We start from the raw sequence: 18,597 nt of genomic DNA, 5'->3' as shown, positions 1-18,597 counted from the left end.
CAATCGGTTGTAGCGCCCCCCTTTGGCCAATTGATGTAATATTGCTTCATCATTTGCATCCTCCCATGACCCTCTACCACTGTGCCAAATTTCACATGGATTGACCAAGTCAGTGAGGAGAAAAACGTGGAACAGACACACACAGAGTTTTCGTCACTATATAGTGAGATTCAATAGTGCATATTTGACCATTTCTTCTATGAAATTTTAGGGGAAGTTCAGCCTCCCTTGTTGTCTCAGAGCAATCGCCCCTGGTACACACTGTGTAGTGCATTGAGAGGGGACCTCTATTAACATCTATGCCACTGAACGGCACGCTGAATACAGCTCACCCTCCATTGCTCGCTACAGTACATTCAACAACAGTTGAAGAACTAGAGATTGTAGCAAATTCAAACACCTCAAACATCAGCGATGTAACCTTCAGAATGAACACTTGTGTTCCCAGAAATAGCCGGGCTTTGAGTTCATTGAGGCCATAAAATGTTCATGTGAGCTTTTGTACCCAAGTGACAGATATACTCTAGCATTACTAGGGGACACAACTACATCATTGCAGGTGTATTGCTCAGGACACCAGTGTTGAGTGTGAAGTTGTTGGATGAGTGGTTCTCAAGAGAGCTGCAAGCAGCAATGATGGAGGCCAAGCAATCAGGCTGAATGGGCACTGCACTAGTGTGTTCAAACATTAGACAGATGAGACTTGACACAATCTTAATGACCTTTCAGTATTCTGAAATATTTGCTTTCCTAAAGTGTGTTTACTGTCATTGTGTTCCTGCGTAATCAGATTTAGAGTCACATTGAACAGCTGTAATGAAATTGCAGACAGGATATGATACAGTTACTCTGGTGCGAAAAAGCAGAGAGCATTCAGCAGAGGCTGCAAGAATGAGGCACATACCTCCAGTCTGTCCCTCTTCCCTATTAATAAAATATGATGCTGTCATTAGCAGTTTTTTTTAATCAGTTATTTGTCTGAAGATTTTGCTGAGCATGCTCGCTCTTCTTCGGCAGCAGATTTTATTGTCCAGTTTCACACATTCAGATCCACAACCTCAGACTGACTTTCTGGGTTTTTGGAAGAGCTCCAAATACGTCAGCAAGGAACTAAGATGACCAAAATATTAACCCCATGAAATTTACTGTGCACATTTATGCACCAAAGATAAAATTCAATTTGATTTCTGAGACCCTTATGACCTTTCCTCTGTGCAGCCATCACATTGAATTTTTCATAACTGCTGACCCGTTGCTGATTAATATTTTCTGTGCACATTCATGCTCCCATCAGGAAGTAACCTATTGATTTCTGGTGACCCGCAGCACAAGTCATATAACATTCTTGCTCAGTGACAGAAGGTTTTACACACATTCTTTTCCCAACCGTTTTCCCACTTGGTCCAAAAAATAAAAGCACTGACTGCCCTGTCATGGACCTACATGTGCAATCACTGCTGTCAGTTCTTGAAAAAATATGATCAGCAGTTTTTTTCTCCCCCAAAATATTAATACGATGGAATAAAGACAGAGAGTGACAAAGAAAAGGACATAGGGTGCTCTGTATATTAATATCACTACATTTTCTCTTTGTTCGCCCTCTGATCTCTCATATTGATTCCTGCTTTCTCTTTCCACTCCTCCAGCCAGTAATCAAATCATCCATTCAAAAAACCCTCAATCATAAGATAAGACAATCTCCCTCTCCTCTCTACCTCCAACAACATCTTATTTGTTTTAAATTCTTGCCATCTTTCCTCTCATATTGATTTCACTGTCTCTTTCCACTCGTCCAGGCTGTAACTCATCACAGTAAATATTTTGACAGGACAGACATCCCCCATTTCATGAAGTCCACATCCCAACTTTCTCGTCTCAATGAAGTTATTTTTCATCCAAGCTGCAGACAAATAAACCCTCTCGCAAAATGGGCTGAAATATCAAAAATAAATTTGTCCATCATCTTCCAAACTGTCTCTGTTTCTCTCTTTGTTGTTGGAATTGTCTCTCCCTAAAGAATATCTAATACATTTTTAATGGCTGACTGAAATCAGGTCTTCCTCCAGTTCCCTCTTTCAGCAGAAACACAGTTTCTCTCCCAGTAGTTCAGTGGATGCAGAAATGGATCCACTAATTTGGACTTGCTGCTTCTCATCTATCATTCATGATGTCTCACTATGTTTCCGCTGCAGTTTTTCAAATTCGGCATTATCACATATTGGGCTTTGGTTCTCAAATTCTACTATGCAGGGATCCTATAGTCCCTAACGAGATGAGACAGGCTGACCTCGATGTGCCCCTCTCTGTGGGATACTGAGAAAATTAGAATATTCATCACAATAAAGAAGCTTTTCTTGGCCTGGTGTCCACTTCTCTTTGCACCAGGTCAGATAATGGAAAAAAACAATCTCCACCTGAGATCAGCAGTTGCCTCTTGACTCCTCATTACTCTTTCAGGTGGGACTTCAGCCTCTGAACCCCGGCGTCTCGCTTCCCTCGGCAGCCTGTTAGACGATCAGCACTGGCACCATTTAGCAGTGGAGCGGCGTGGCTCTCACCTCAACCTCACTGTGGACAAACACACAGAGAGGGTTCAAATCCATGCAGAGTTCAGCCACTGGGACATCGAGCAGGTGGGATGAAAGACAAGAAAACCATCACACACGTTTAAGACTTTTTTGTTATCCCTATACACCCCACACTTTCTATGTGATCAGAAAGCTGTACAACTGCTGAATTTGAAGTATAGATATTGCATTTTTGTTATTGAATGTGTATGCAACTGTCTGTTGGTATCTTTTTGTCTCCATACAGCTGAGTGTAGGGACAATCCAGAGCCTTGGCTCTCAGAAACCAGTTGTCTCCAAGAGGAACTTTTATGGCTGCCTTGAAAACCTGCTGTACAACGGCCTCAACCTGATAGAATTAGCGAAAAACAAAGACCACCAAGTTACTGTACTGGTAAGTTAATTTAGCTAAAAACACAACTGCCTGCTCTCAGGTCAGTTTGGGCTCTGAGAGGGGAAAGCATTATCACTGAGAGGGCCACAGAAATCAAAAGAGGGCCTCTGAATGTACCAGCATGTACCAGACCAGCATATATATCTTTGCTACTGTGTTATGTTTTATTTTGTTTTAAGTAATAGGCTTGTGTGAATGGATTCCTCTTGTGTGTGTTAGATTCCCTTTGTCCCCACTGGGATTCAGTCTTAGTGGTGAAATATTTCCTTACCACTCAGGTGCTCTATTTGCTGGTTGTACTGAATGCTGCTGCTAAACGAGCTGCTGACTGGTTAATGAAGCCAGGACAAAAGACTGTAGACAGTGGTTAGACTCTCGCTAATGCCTCCTAATCTTGGCCATTAGGACCTTCAGATGTTTCTATATTCATGATGAGTGGAGCAAACTCATCGGGGAGAGGCTGCGAAGCGTTTCTACAGGGAGTAATAAATGCTGTCTTATTACAGTAAAGGCCCAGGCAGCAGAAAAAATACATGAATTCTTGCTAAAGAGGTTCAGAGATTTCACATGCATGGCTAAAGATGTAATAGAGGCAATTTTATGTTGGTGCTGAGGCTCTTAAGGTACTAGCCACAAAGTTATGATCCAATTTAACACAGCGGCTAAATGGTGCATCTTATGGCTCTGTGAGGGGGCATTAACGCAAAGAAAATCAGAGTGTAGGTAGAGGAGGATTGGTGTGTGTCAGAGCTGTAGTCCTCAGGCTTTAGTGGATTTTTAAGTTAACTTCTTTACTTTGTGTTGTGCAGAAGCACAGCCCACTCGCAACATGAATTATTGTACATCACTTTAACTGCACCACAATGGGCTTTTAGATGTCATCTGTGTTTCCGGAGCATTATAAAGATAGCAGGCTGATATTCCCAGCAGAGAGCTGGGGCTCTAATATATTACTGCTGCAGCCTTAGCAAAGAACCTGGTGTCATTACCACTACTCAAAACAATGAACTGTAACAGAGATGTCAAGATATTATAGTACTGGGCTTACTGTATGCTCTCCTTCTTTCATTTTCATTCGTTATCTCTTTTTCCTCCACGCTGGGTGACTTTGGTATTTTCAGTTTGCTTTCCTAATCTTTTTCTAAGCCTTGCTGTTATCATTATGGTAATACCGGTGTCCTCTTAAGGAGACTTGCTGATGAGATCACTGCGACAGAGGTCACATCGACACGCCCTCTGCAACTGATTAATATTCATGTTTTATGTTGTTTTATCTCTCTAGTAATCATTTTTTCTGTCCCGCCTCCGCTCTCTCCCCTCTGCATGTTTCTCTCTCAGGGCAATGTGACCTTTTCTTGTGCTGAGTCTGTGTCCGTCGCCGTGACGTTCCCCGGCCCCCAGAGCTTCCTCCAATTGCCTGGGGCAACAGCATCCTCGTCGGGGGGATTGTCCGTGGGGTTCCAGTTCAGGACGTGGAACAAGGCGGGGCTTCTGCTCACCTTTATCCTGCCTCAGGAAGGGGGCGTGGCCTGGCTGTACCTGAGTGAGGCCAGACTCCGGCTACAGATCCATAAAGCTGGCAGGGCGCTGCTGGAGCTCAGTGCAGGTACCCCTACACCTTCAGATTCACTTTTAAAGACTTACAGTTAAGTTAGTGTTACTCTTAAATGGATATTATGTCATTACTATGTCATTCCATATGTGAGTGAGACAAGTTATGCCTTGTTCTTCATCCCAAGCTTTTAAAATAAGAAACAAATCAAAGCAAATGGCTATCAGTTTTTCTCAAATGGCAAGTAAGAATTAAGAGTGGATGTGCTGGTCATAAAGATGTAATGATATACTGAATTTTGCCATATTGTGATTAAAGAAACGTTCAAAGTCTACCACAATACTATAAGGTTATTTCAGCTAGTATAGCTGCGTTCTACTATTTTTCCTTGTCAAAAATTGTCAGGGCTCGGTGTAAGTACAAGTATAATGCCTCATGCATATATTACAAATGTGATGTCTAAAGTAGCGCTAACTGAAAATAAACTGCACACTGTATTGATGAAGCAGAGCTTTTCCAGCTGAGCTGTGTGTGCGAGTCTGTCTCACATCACACACTGAACAAAACTGATGAGAAAAATCTGATGCACAGGGCACTATAGAAGTTAACTCTGGGGTCAAATGTCATAACGTTAGCAATCTGGAAATCCATCGGTAAAAAAAAAACAAAAAAAAACAACTTTTTTTTTTCTTCCTTTACCTCTGGAGGCACAGCCCGGAGTTTTTCGACTAACAGAAGTGCAGGGGCCTCGGCGATCGCTCACGGCCTTCACTTCCGGCGGTGCCCCCAGGGAATCATCGTGTTGTTTGCAAATACTTCGGGTAGAAAACCAGCAGAGTTTAGCTATATATCACATTTTTCACGTCACACATGAAACTACTCCAGTTAGCTCAATCATGTTGTAACTCAGACATCCGCTGGAAAAAACTTTTTTTTTCACGTTGACGAGACGACGTTTTGGGTGGAGCAGTCGCTATGGACGCGGAGCTTGCTGTTTCTGTAGGTACACATTTCCTGGGGACACCTGCACGTCTTGGTCACGCCCCCTCCATTGTGATTGGCTAAGGCGCAGCATCGTTCAAACTCAAAGCCCCACCCTCCCCCCCCTCTCTAGTTGTCTTTCACACAGGGCTGCCGACAGATTCTACAATGTAAATTGCAGAATCTGTGTTGAGAGATTATAACGTTAGTAACGCCAGTAATGCATTAATGTTACTAACGCTAAATATTTCTGGATGTAAAGCTACCCTTTGTGCAGTTCTATGGAAGGCTCTGGTGGGATCATATCCGTTTCAAAGGCTTTGTAATTATGAAAATATTTATTTCTTTAAAAACTTAATGTCAAGCCCTGGTTGTAGTGTTTTCGTTTGAAAAACAGAAGGCGCAATTATACTAATCAAGAAGACCTGTCATCCTTTGCATGCAAACAGAGCACTTACAACTGGCTCACAACAGGCTCAGAGTGAGTCCCAACAAGAATATGGCAAATGTACACATCAGATATTTAATAAAAGACATTTTTCACCCTTTTTCTTTATTTTTTAATACTGTAATACATATCATATCTGTGACTTTTTCACGCACTGTGAGTTTTTGGTATCATTTCATCCTTAGCTAGTCATGAAACAGGGATTTTTAAAAAAAATTTTTTACATAGCCTGTAATCTCACAAAATAGTATAACATAACAGTTAGTTGGTTAATAATAATCCTACATGGCTTTTGAAGTTGCTCTTGGTTACTACTGTAGGTCACAAGTTTGTTTGTTTCAATTGCAGCTGACGCTAGAGCAGATAAACACACTGTTTAAGCCATTCCTCACACCTATGCTTGTGGTTTTGAAAAGGTGATGAAACCAGATATAACCCTCAGTCTTACAATTGCACTTGATCTAAAAATCCAGTGTTTACTTTATGATCTTCTATATTATGCTTATTACCAAAGCTCTGGTCACACATCCGCATCACTCTGGCAGAGCGCTGTGCAGCCGATGGCACTGTAAGATGACTGGGGTGTGTTCTTGTGCAAAGTACTGTCAGTAAGAAAAATAGAGGAGATAATGAGATATTGATTTATTCCCTCAACTCCTAACAACATACAGATTCACAAGGCAGGCACAGCCTTGCTGGTACTGTTGCAGATCAATCTCACAGAGGATGCAGGAAGTGAAGTAGACGCCTGTGTGGTCTGCAATCACCTGCCCCCGATGGTTTTCACCAATTTTTCTTAATTTATATGATTTTCAAGCTGTTTCAAAATTGCAGTTTGGTGCATGGGTGGCATGTCGTGGTGTGAAGGTATATCTTTGGTCATTCCTACATGAGTGCCTATGCATGGCTCCAGCCTTTGAAAAGAATCTTGCACCAGCAACATTTGCTGCAGGTTTTAACGTGTAGCCACAAACAAACACAAATTTTCAGCAGTGTGTTAATGACAATTTGGTTCGCAGGTTCTGCTCTGAATGACGGTCAGTGGCATTCAGTGGAGCTGAACTCAAGACGAGGTCGTCTTAGCATCACTGTGGATAAAGAGGAAGGAGGCAACACTCAGGCCAGTCCCTCATTTCCTGTCACCATTGAAAGTCACCTCTTCTTTGGTGGTAAGATTATATCTATCTAAGCAATGAAACCCTGTCAAGCATCAACAGCTATGTGGAAGTTGACTGATGTGATATCTAAAAGCAGTTGAATTTCACTGTGCAAGTCAATTGACCTGATATTCCTTAGACAGATAATTGTCAAATATGTCCACTGATCTCTGTGTGACATGATAGTATTACTGCATTTTTTGTTCGACTGGATAACGACGGTCATGTGATTTCTAACTGATGTTCCCTCTGTCTTCCCTTCAGGTTGTCCCACTGAAGACGACAGGCAGGAGTGCAGAAACCCCTTTAATGTCTTCCAGGGCTGCATGCGTCTCTTGTCTCTGGACAACCAAATTGTGGACCTGATCATGGTGCAGCAGAAGCAGCTGGGAATCTACAGCAACCTGCAGATTGACATGTGCGGAATCATCGACAGGTCCGTTCCCCCCCCCAAAAATGTCCACTGGCATTTGTTAAGACACATTTTTGTTTCTTTGTTATTATTTCTGATGTAACCTTTCTTTAATCCCACAGAGCTTTATGACACAAGTATTTAAACGCTCATGGTGCTGAAGTAAATCAGCTCCGAGCTTTGCCTTACTTTGACAAATAAATTGCGACACTAACCAATTGCAAACTGTCTTGACAGTGCTGACCTTTGAGAGTATGGAGAGTCATATTCCAACAGTGAAGAAGCTATTATATTAGCTGTGTTGCACCATCCTGTTTAATAGAACTCCACTCTGCCTTGTCAGTGTAAACTAAGAGGTAGTAATGATGCCACAAAGCTTCCAGCATGATGCATTTTGTGAAGATGCATGAATGAATTTTGCTCCGACCACCACCTTTTTTGCAATTGTTTTATATTTTCACTCCCTGTAATCAAAAAATACCTCACAGAAGTGGGACTTGAACCCATGAGAACCTGTGTCAATTGCATCTTGAGTGCAACGTCTTAACTATTTGGCCATCCTTGTGAGGTTAGTTGACTTTAAACGGCAAAAAAAACATCAGTAGGAAATTAAACTTCCTGCTGTTATCTGCTCAAGATCTCAGTCAAGAGTATCAAAACACTGACTTATTTGCCTGTTGATTTGAATATAAATACAGTCAGGGCATTGAGGCAAAGTTAGTTCTTTTTGTTGATCACTTTTTTGAGACACATGACTGTTTTGCTACTGAATTGGATGTAACTCTCACATGTTCATGCAACATGTCAGTAACAATGGAAATCTCCCAGCAGTGGGGTTTGATCCATGAGTACTTTTGTCCACTGGATTTAAAACATAATGCTTTCACCACTCAGCCATCCTAGAGACTTTAAGCGCTAGTTGTAAATAGCAAAAAAAATAATAATATGGAGACAAAAGACCTGCTGTTATCTGTCCAGTACATAATCAAGAGCACCGAAATACAACTGCTGTCATGATGATTTGATTTGTATCACATCATGAACAGAAAACAGATGAGTAGTTGAAACTCCATTCATTGGATTTTAGACCAAGTGACTAAACCACATTGAGACTGAGTAAAAACTTCAGAAATTACGGGGTCTAATTACAGTGGAACAGTGGAAATTACAGGGTCTGGAAGGACATTTGCCATCGATTTTAAGATCAACACTTTAATCTTTTAGCATCCTGGTGACTTCCATATTTTGGTTTTTAATGGCAAAAAAACCCATTATCATTCAGTCAGTCAAGAGTATCAAAACAAAGACTTCTTTGGATATTGATGTGAATACAAATAGCATCAGAACATTGAGTCAAACTTTGCTTTTTGACAAACACAGACTACCTCTGATGTCGCAACTAATGTCTTTTATTACAGTTTTTCTCAGTGTCTTTTTCTCTTACACACTATAACTGGGCCTATTAACTAAACATCCCAAACCATAATGCTGTCTACCAAAAGACAGACACATTTCTCAAAACTCTGAGCACTATACACCTGTGTTCACATGTTTCAATATTCAAAACTCTTTGTGCAAAACCTTACACAACAGCTGCCAAATAAATCATTCATTGCACTGTGTTCATTCAGAAAACACAGGCTCTCAATATAATTAACTCAAGTCATCACAACCTAAACGTCAATACCATACCGTTCTTTAGGGGTAAACACTACGCCTCATAATTGTTAACAAACCAATTGGAACTGCACAGGTCAATACATAGAGCCTCAAGGCATGTCCAGGGACAATCCATATAACAATATGATACATAGAATGTGAACATATCTTCAATGCAGTATTTGCTTAAAACAGAAAGGAAGAGGAAGACAACAAGTAAGTTCGTGCCACCCTAATTCATCATGTGCTCATACATGAGAGGACTATGAGAGAAGCTGGACAGCCAGTGTAACCCAACCTAAGCCGGAACAGAGTTGCATCTGTCTTTCAGAAGGGAAAACAACTTATTTGCCTTGTTGTTACTTTGATACATGTATTGTTGTAGTGCATACAGATTGAATCTCCGCTCTCAGTGTAGTTTTTAGCACAGTAATGGATTGCCAAAGGTAAGTAACTGAGAGATGTCCATCAATTGGAGTCTTCTCTCAGCTAAGCCGGAGACTACCCATATGAATATGGTGATTACAGTAACAGTAATGCCATCCGTTTGAGTGAAAGACAAGGGCACTTTTCCCACGCTGCCTGGCAAGAGCAAATATAATGAGTGATGTTGATGAGACATAATGGCCTGACCCAGAACTTAGACAAGATGATGAGAACACTGATGCTGATGTTGGGAAATGTATACATTTGCTGACTTAATTTAGACTTAAAGCTTCTGGAAACTGGGTATTTTGCTGTGGGTATTTTAAATGACATTGCAACGGGTTAGCAGCATACAGTAGTATTTCCTCATCCACTGTAAGAGGTATATAATGTTCTGACTGTCACTCACTAGGTCGTTCTTGACATGGTTATCTGGATAGTCAGTGATGTGATTTTACAAAGTTATTTCTCTGAAAACACATTGTAAACATTTTAGTAGCAGTGTCTCTAATTGATCCCTCCAATGTGTAACAAACAAACAGTCATGCAATTTATGATTTTGATAGCTCATGTGTGTCGTCTAAGGGATAGGTTTGATTTAGATGTAAGAATACATACAGTTGTTTTGAGTGGAAAAATTGGTTTTGACATTGAAGCTTTAAGTTTGTGAAAATGAGTGAGCAGTTATGAATTTGTGTTTGGAATTTTGGGAAATGGACAAAAATTTCAAGAAATGTGTGTTAATCAAGAATAACTGTAAGCTAACACATGAACTGTAATGACAAACACCCACCATGAGGTAGGGATCAGTGGATTTGAACCTGTGTGACGTGTGTTCACTGTATTTTAGCTTAGCGACTCAGCCAATCGACACAAGTTACTGTAGTATTTGAATTAGCTTTTAATGGACAGATTTTGTACACAGATATCATCAGTTAATAAAGTTTACCAGGAGTGGGGTTCGAACCCACGAGGGCTATTGCCCATTGGATCTTAAGTCCAACGCCTTAACCACTCGGCCATCCTGGTGTGGCTTTAACAGCAAAAAATCAATAAGGTGAAAACACACTTCCTGTTGTCATCTGTCACACACATTACTGTAATCAAAAGCAGTGAAACACAACTGTTGTAAGAAACTTTGAATTACTCAAACCAATCAGTTACATGGTTACATGAAAGGTTAATGGCTAATTTTTCTGGGACGATGAGCTCAACATGTTCTAACAGTGTTGATCTTATTTGTCCACACAAAGACATTTTCAATAGGTTTCATAAGTGTTAAAACAAACACACACTGTGCTTGAGGAGTGAGTTTTAAACCAACAAGGACACTTGGCGACTTGTTCTGACTCTAATAACTTCAAAGTCTTTCAACAGAAAATGCCCCAAACTAACAACATAATACATCATTCTTTGAAAGTTGTAATGGAGCAATACACTCAAGCAGAGTGTATTTGACATGATGACAGGAACTAATATTTCTTTTTTGAAACTTTGACAACCGCTGTTATTCTTAATGGCACGTCTACAGCTTTACAGCAATACAGACCTCATATGAGGAATGGGATTTGAACCCATAAGGACTTGTGTCCTTTGCAACTAGAGCACAACGCCTCAACAACTCCAATATCCTGGTGTAATTAGTAAAGTTTTAAAGGTCGGAAACCAACCCTGCTGCTACCTAGGACCAGTTAATAATGTCCTCCTCAAAATCCTCATAAAATATACACATTTTTAGGATTTCAAAAACTCCACAAGGTTTATTGTAGTGATCCTGGTCAATGAACGTGTCAGATTACCAGGAGTGGGGTGAGAACCCAGGAGAGCTTTTGCCCATTGGATCTTAAGCCCAACGCCTTAACCATTTCTATCCAGTCAACTTTAGCTATCTATTTTTAACAGCAAACAGGGAACGATTTAACCTTGATGTAGAGCCTTGAAAGACGATTATAAGAGATGCCATAACAGAGTGTATTCATTATAATAACACGATAACAGGAAATAACATTTGTCTTTTGAAACTTTGAGAACTGCTGTGCTTTTATGTCACATCTGTAACTTTTCACAATGTATTCACTTATACCAGAGGTGGGATTTGGACCCAAAGAGGACAGGACTTGTGTGCACTGTTTTTTAACCACTCAGTGATCCTGGTGAGATGAGCAACACTTTGAAGGCCATAATGCAACCCTGAGAAAATAAAGAAGTAGTAGTATTCACAAGGTCAATATATCAATCAATATCTCTGGAATTTAAATGACTTGAATGACCCCGGACATCATAGTCAGAACACTGTAAGATATGTTACTGCATTGTTCATGGTAGAGATGTTAGTGAAGATTCTCATGTTCCGTTTATACGGCGATTTCAACTGAAAACGGTAAACTTAAGTTGCGTTTTGGCTGATCGTTTACACAACAGCAGCGTTTTGGGTGCCTGAAAATGCAACATTTTGAAAACGGGTTCCAGAGTGCTTTTTTTTTTTTGAAATGGCACCCTCTCCGTTGTCCTGTAAACTTGCAATATGCAGTTCCTCTGAAAACGGAGGCTTTTCGCACATGCGCGTTACGCTTCCAGTCACTAGGCATGCGTGAGAAAGTCGACCATCACAACAACAATGGCGGACTCCCGGGCTCTGCTTGTGCTGCTCACCCTATTGAATTTATCAACCCTTCCCCATCATAGTGTAGATTTACTGTAGCAACTCCACCTCGTCGTCCGTCCAGACAAATGTTTGTGCGGTTGCCATTTTGTTTGTTCATACATCGCCGCTCTGTAGAAGGAAGCGTCACACTGCCAACTACTGGCCTGGCATGTATACTGCAGTGTTTTTGGTCATTTTTGCAGATCTGTGTGCACGGCGATTGTTATCAAAACGTTGTTGTCTAAATGCAGAACTCTTTTCAAAACAAAAATGAGAAACAATTCTGTTTTCAGTGCATCGTTTTCATGTTAACATGGCCTCTGTCATCCAGGTCAGTGTAATCTTAAGGGATTCCAATCTGACATAGATGGCCACTTTCACGCTTCTTTCAAACCATCTGTCTTCTCTGGCCAAGCTGTGTACATTGCTGTCCTCGAAGGAGTGTCCCTTCTCCTTTAGATGTAAATGGACAGCTGAGTCTTGACTTGAGGAGCTGGCTCTCCTGTGCTGTGCCATGTGCTTGTGGAGTTTCACCAATGTACAAATCTGTGCATTCCTGGCTGCACTGAACTGCAAACACGACATTACTCTGCTCATACCTGGGTGTTTTGTTCGTCGGGTGAAAGAGCTTCTACCTCAGTGTGTTACTGGGTTTGAAGTGCACAGGGATGTGGTGTTTGTTAAAGATTCCCAGGAGTTTTTCAGATGAAAAATACTTTAGATTACATGGTAGAGATACATCCATGTTCATTAGACATGCTTTTGCTATCGTTGTTAGCAGAGAATAAATAAAGCCAGCTGGGAATTAGTCATAATTATGAGTCCATGTAATTGTGAGTGGTGGTTAAACGAAAGAATTAGATATATGATTTGCTTATGGACAGCATCGTACTATGACGTAAGGATTTGTTTTGCATTTCTCTGTTTAACAAAAGTCATGCTGTTTTCTGAAGTCAGCCATTTTCAAAGCTTTTTTTTCTTTACCTATTCGCTTATCTCATTTAGACAGAAAACCGGGAAAAATTCTGTCTCTGGCAGCTTCTAAGCAGAATTTAATAAACGATGCTTTCCAGGCGAAAACACAAAAATTTGACAGAGAGCAATAGCGGCATTGTTCTGTCAAACGGCAGCTCGTTCTGTTGGTTCTTAAGCAGAAATGTTCCCTCTCTACTTGATTGTTTTGTCATGCAATATTTTGTTGTTTTGAAACATTTTTTTTCCCTTTTCTTTGCTGGCAGAGTAATATGTTCGCATTTTGGAGAGAGGCTGCACCATCCAGTAAACACACACAGATACACACAAACAGTCATAAGCCTGTATACACACACATACACACACACACACACACACATACATACAGTATCTCCCTTGTGTAATTCACAATTATTGTTCAGTGGAGATCAGTGGTGTGACAGTTCTTGCTGATATCTGGCAGTCAGCTGCTCTGCTTGGACATTTCCATTTTATGTTCTTTTGTGTTTTTGATTGGCATCTAGATCTATCAGTAATACATGTAATTATAGTAGTGTGTGGGTAGAAAGTGTCAAGATACATTATATAAATGTCATTTCCAACTGAGTCATCTCCACATAGAAAGAGATAAAGATACGTTCAATGAAAGGTGGGTGGGGGGTTGGGTTGTACAACCATCACCGCCTTCACATCTAGTGATACAGTTATGAATGACAGGGACAGAAAGAAAGACATTGACCATTTGCTGATTTTAAATATATAATATATATAGAAACAACCTAATGCAACTGCAACCTTGGAGCCTCTGTTTGTAAAGCATTCATGTGAGTAAAGAATTGTAGGTTGAATTAAAATGAAGTTAACCTCATGGACATGGTGATGAATAGTTCTCAATGTAAATCATTGATAATAGGATGAAAAAACGTACCGTATAAATGCGTATATCATCAATAACAATGCAGGATCAGAGCAATAACCTTAACCTCAGGAGAGGAGGGAGAGAAGAAAGAGATGAGGGAGGGAGCGCAGAACAAATCATTTCCCTGTTTTGGTGTCACGCCAAATAGCAGCACAATTAATGAGACAATTACAACAATTATAAACCCTTCTCTAGGGAATAAACACACACACACACACACACACACACACACACCACGCATACAGTAAACTGGATGTAAACACCAACACACACACACTAATATTGAACTAACCACATATCCTTGCCAGATAAGAATCTGCTCGACTGGTTTTAATTAAATGCCTTCCTGTTTCTGCATTAATTAGATTATTATTCAGCAGAATGCAGTTCCAGCACAGATCTGACTGCTCACTGAAACAGACCTACAAAAAAAGAAAAATCCTGTTTTCTAGTAAAGAAAGGAAAAAAAAAAGCAACCATATGCTTTCTCGCTGCAATCCTGCTGATTACATTTTGGGCCCATGGGATATAGTGCACTGGAAAGTTGGGTAGAAAATGGACTCACCGGCAAAGCTTCAATGTGGTGGTCATACTTCAGAGCAGGTTATTATATCTGCAGCGGTCTGTTTGTGAGTGTGTGTGTTATTATTGTTGCCAGTAGCAAAGGGTATTATTAGCCAAAGCAAACACTCCATTAACAGCACAAATGGAGCTCAAAGCCACAAGGCGCCTCTCCATTACAATATAACACCTTGTGTTACCTAACCTTCCTGCTCATTTTAGGTCACCTCAGAAAAAAAATTAACACACACCAGCCCGGTCACCAGAAGAAAATGTTGCCTTTGTACATTTACTCTTTCTGCCAACCATGTTACATTTGTACATTCAATAGGTATCATATTAATGTCTCTTAAATGACGTAGTTCTGATTGCATGTGTTTGAGCTGAGTTTCTCATCAGGAGGAATAATGTATCGTATGATATTTAACAAATTAGCACCCTACAAATGGCACCATCATGTTACGTACTTAACGTAACGTTACGTACTTAATGTAAAGTTATGTAGATTAGGTTTAGGCAAGTGAAGTTACATAGGTTAGGTTTAGGACATGGTGACACCCTACCTTAAAATATCTCACAGTTCACTTGGTTTTACACGGCACCAAACACTGATCTCCTGGGGGAAAGTGATGCGTTTGTTTGACCCGTGCACCACCCCAATCTTCCTCCATATATGGACTTTGGCTCTTTTGTACTACTTCCTTCTTTACTCTCGTCAGCACACTGGTCATGTGATCACAGCCTCCCTGATGACGTTAAATACCTATACAGAAATTACCGGCTCATGATTATGTGGTTCAATCCCGGGTGCGGGAGCCCTTCTGTGCAGAGTTTGCATGTTCTCCCCGTGTCAGCGTGGGTTTTCTCCAGGTACTCCAGCTTCCTCCCACAGTCCAAAGACATGCAGATTGGGGATAGGTTCATTGGTGACACTAAATTGTCCGTAGGTGTGACTGGTTGTCTGTCTCTACATGTCAGCCCTGCAATAGTCTGGCAACCTGTCCAGGGTGTACCCTGCCTCTCGCCCACTGTCAGCTGGGATAGGCTCCTGCACCCTCCGCAACCCCCAAGAGGATAAGCGGTTAGAAAATGGATGGATGGATGATTATGTGGGTTAATACACAAATTTTGATACATTTTTTTCATCGGTATACATATGAACAGTGCATGAGACACACATGTAAGAAAGTCAATGTTAAGGTGGGGGTGGGCTGTTGGACCCTGAGTTAGTGTTTAAAGGTTTGCTCTATGGGCACTTCATGGCCGACTGTATGTCTGTGAATGACATTTCAATGGATTTGTGGTTTTAAATGAGGCTGCAGTCTGAAAGAGACTCAACTGGTTATCTATCAGTGACACTGCATTGTTTTGTCTCTGCGGGAGAAAATGGTTGTCAGAAGCAATCAGCGTTGTGTTTTCATAGCCTTAGTGTGGGGTGGCAGTGTGGATATGAGCCTGGGGTGTGTGTGTGTATTTGACTGAAGGGTGGATGGGTTACGGTCTTTATCTCTTTTATGCTTCCTCTGTGTGGTATACAACGTTGTGACTGGTGCAGGTAAAGGAGGGTAGAAGCCAAGTCTCATGCATCTTCTTCATCTCTGTCATCCTTATCATCTTCATCATCATGGCTGATCAAAGAAATTAACACAGAAAGCCTGAAGAATCATATCTATTAATGTTTCTAACAGATAGATGCCTTACACACTAATACAGAATAGGACAGCAGCAGGCAGCTGTAATTTAGGTTAAAATTTAACATGAATTTAATATGAATGCTAAATAGCTCACTTTGTATCAGAACAGTGGGGAGATAAATGGAGGTAAAAATCACATTGTAGCAGGCTGACAGGCTGCTGAGTCAGTGCTTTTATCTAAATACAGGGGAGCTTGTAGATTCTGTGCAGTCATCTGTTTTCTCTTCAATATTCCTGCCTGGGTTTAGGCAAACACACACCCAAATACCGTCACATACATTTACATTCCAAACATGCATTTTTCAATGTTATGATATAAATGGTATCATGCAGTTTTCCAGCCCTGCAAAAAAAAAAACACAAACACACTGTGCACACTCACAAAGGTAGAAGTGAGAACTGATGACATGGTATTGGAGTAAAGTGGTTATTATTATTATGTTTTTGTATCCGTGTGTGTCTCTGTGAATCAAACCCTGCTGCAGGAGTCGGCCATGGAGACACTCCATGTAGACAAAAATACAGTTATTTTATTCGGATACATCAAGAAAAAGGGGTTTCAAAAGAGGCCAAGACAGGATCAATATAAAGACAGTTTGAAAGCTCCTGGTGCCCACAAGTCACACAAAAGTGCACACAGTGCAAATAACAGAGTGGCTGTAATGCAACGTGCACAGCAGGCAACATGTTTCCTCAGGCAGAGCAACACTTAGCAAGAAAGGTGCATCCAACTGTCTTTAAAAATACAGCTAGTTGCCTTTTACTTATCTTGTCTGTATGTTTCTCTTTCATAGTTCAGCAGAATGATGTCACTTGATGTTTTTATTTATTGTCTTAGAGTTTATTGTCTTTTTATGTCATGACAAACTTCATGGGATTTAAAGGTATACTATACAGGAGTATGTATAGAGTCACACAGAAAGTAATCCCTCTTAATCATCATTTATGGCCCACTAGAAGTGCATGGCAGTGTATTTATCTGCCTGTACTCTGACCTCTGCCTGTATTTCCTTTTAATTTTTAAGTTTGGGCTGTTCCTGAGAACAGCAGGTGAGGTTGGAACTTTATAAAAAGGCAGCAACCAGATGCTAGACCTTAAGCAGCACAAATCCAAGAGGGAACTACAAAAATTTTGTATGCAGGGCCAAAAAAAATGCAAATATAGTGAGGCGAAATGCCAAGCAAACAAAGCATGTTCCAAAAACACTGGGGTTGGCTTTCACTGGCGATACCGTGTCCAAACAGTAACAGTAATGCTGTTATGTGTAGTATGTGTTTTTATGGTTTATGTTTTTATTTCTTTTGGACTATTATTGTAAGGCAGCAATACTTGTGCAGCCCCAGAGTCCAAGACGAATTTCCCTACAGGGACAATAAACTATATAGCATATCTTATCGGATTGTATTGTATCACATCTTATCGTACCATACCACACGGTACCGTATCGTACCGTACCGTATCGTATCGTATCATATCGCATCATATCATATCGTATTGTAGCGCATCGTATCGTATTGTATCATATCGTACCGTACCGTACCGTATCGTATCGTATCATATTGCATCATATCATATCATATTGTAGCGCATCGTATCATATTGTATCATATCGTGTCGTATCGTAAATATGAACGTATACCTTTAAAGACTTGTTATCAGTGGAACAGTCAGAAGAGTGTGATCGTGAATAGGCAGATTTCTACGACATCTTGCCCATTCTGTAAAAAAGGCAGGGTAACAGTTAACTTTTGTACTCTGGAGAAGTTGTTTGTATCCAACCAAAGTCCAGAGAGAAGGTTTTTAAAAATGACAGTCATCCTGCTACAGTTATCTAAATCCTTTGATGACATTTTCCCCAAACTTGAGCTTGCTAATGGAGTTCTGGCAGCACAAGATTAAAGATGTTGATTCATCTAAATGATGGACCTCAGGTTGTGTATTTTAGGCAAGGCCATGTTTTTTATGTTCTGTCAGAATGAAAGTTTTCTCTAAATGACATCAACTAAATGAAAGCTGCAAGGAAATATGTTTGATTTTAATTTTCTTGAGGAAGGGTGAGCAGCGGACTTTCCACTCAACACCAGAAACAAAATGTTTCAGAGGTTGTTTTTTTTTCAACCACCTCCCACAACATGTTTCCTAAATGGAAAACATGACCTCCTCCAAATATTAAAGATGAAATATTTTCTCTTTTTACTACATTATTCCTA

The 18,597-nt window shown here is 40.5% G+C and overlaps 1 protein-coding gene and 1 non-coding gene across 2 annotated transcripts in view; one reads left to right on the top strand and one right to left on the bottom strand.

Moving 5' to 3' along the window:
* LOC126383157 (contactin-associated protein-like 4) overlaps positions 1-18,597 on the top strand; it is a 143,602-nt gene that overhangs the window by 68,883 nt on the left and 56,122 nt on the right. Inside the window, exons 6-10 of the mRNA XM_050033604.1 lie at positions 2,458-2,633; positions 2,815-2,961; positions 4,300-4,567; positions 6,962-7,111; positions 7,364-7,535. Coding sequence (XP_049889561.1) covers positions 2,458-2,633; positions 2,815-2,961; positions 4,300-4,567; positions 6,962-7,111; positions 7,364-7,535 — 913 coding nt within the window. The remainder of the gene's footprint in view (positions 1-2,457; positions 2,634-2,814; positions 2,962-4,299; positions 4,568-6,961; positions 7,112-7,363; positions 7,536-18,597) is intronic.
* Positions 10,543-10,625, bottom strand: trnal-uaa (transfer RNA leucine (anticodon UAA)). Its single transcript has one exon. It is a non-coding gene; the product is annotated as a tRNA-Leu (tRNA).

This window comes from Epinephelus moara, chromosome 21, assembly GCF_006386435.1.
Source record: "Epinephelus moara isolate mb chromosome 21, YSFRI_EMoa_1.0, whole genome shotgun sequence".
In the NCBI taxonomy this organism is placed as follows: Eukaryota; Metazoa; Chordata; class Actinopteri; order Perciformes; family Serranidae; genus Epinephelus; species Epinephelus moara.
This window is presented reverse-complemented; position numbering and strand designations above follow the sequence as displayed.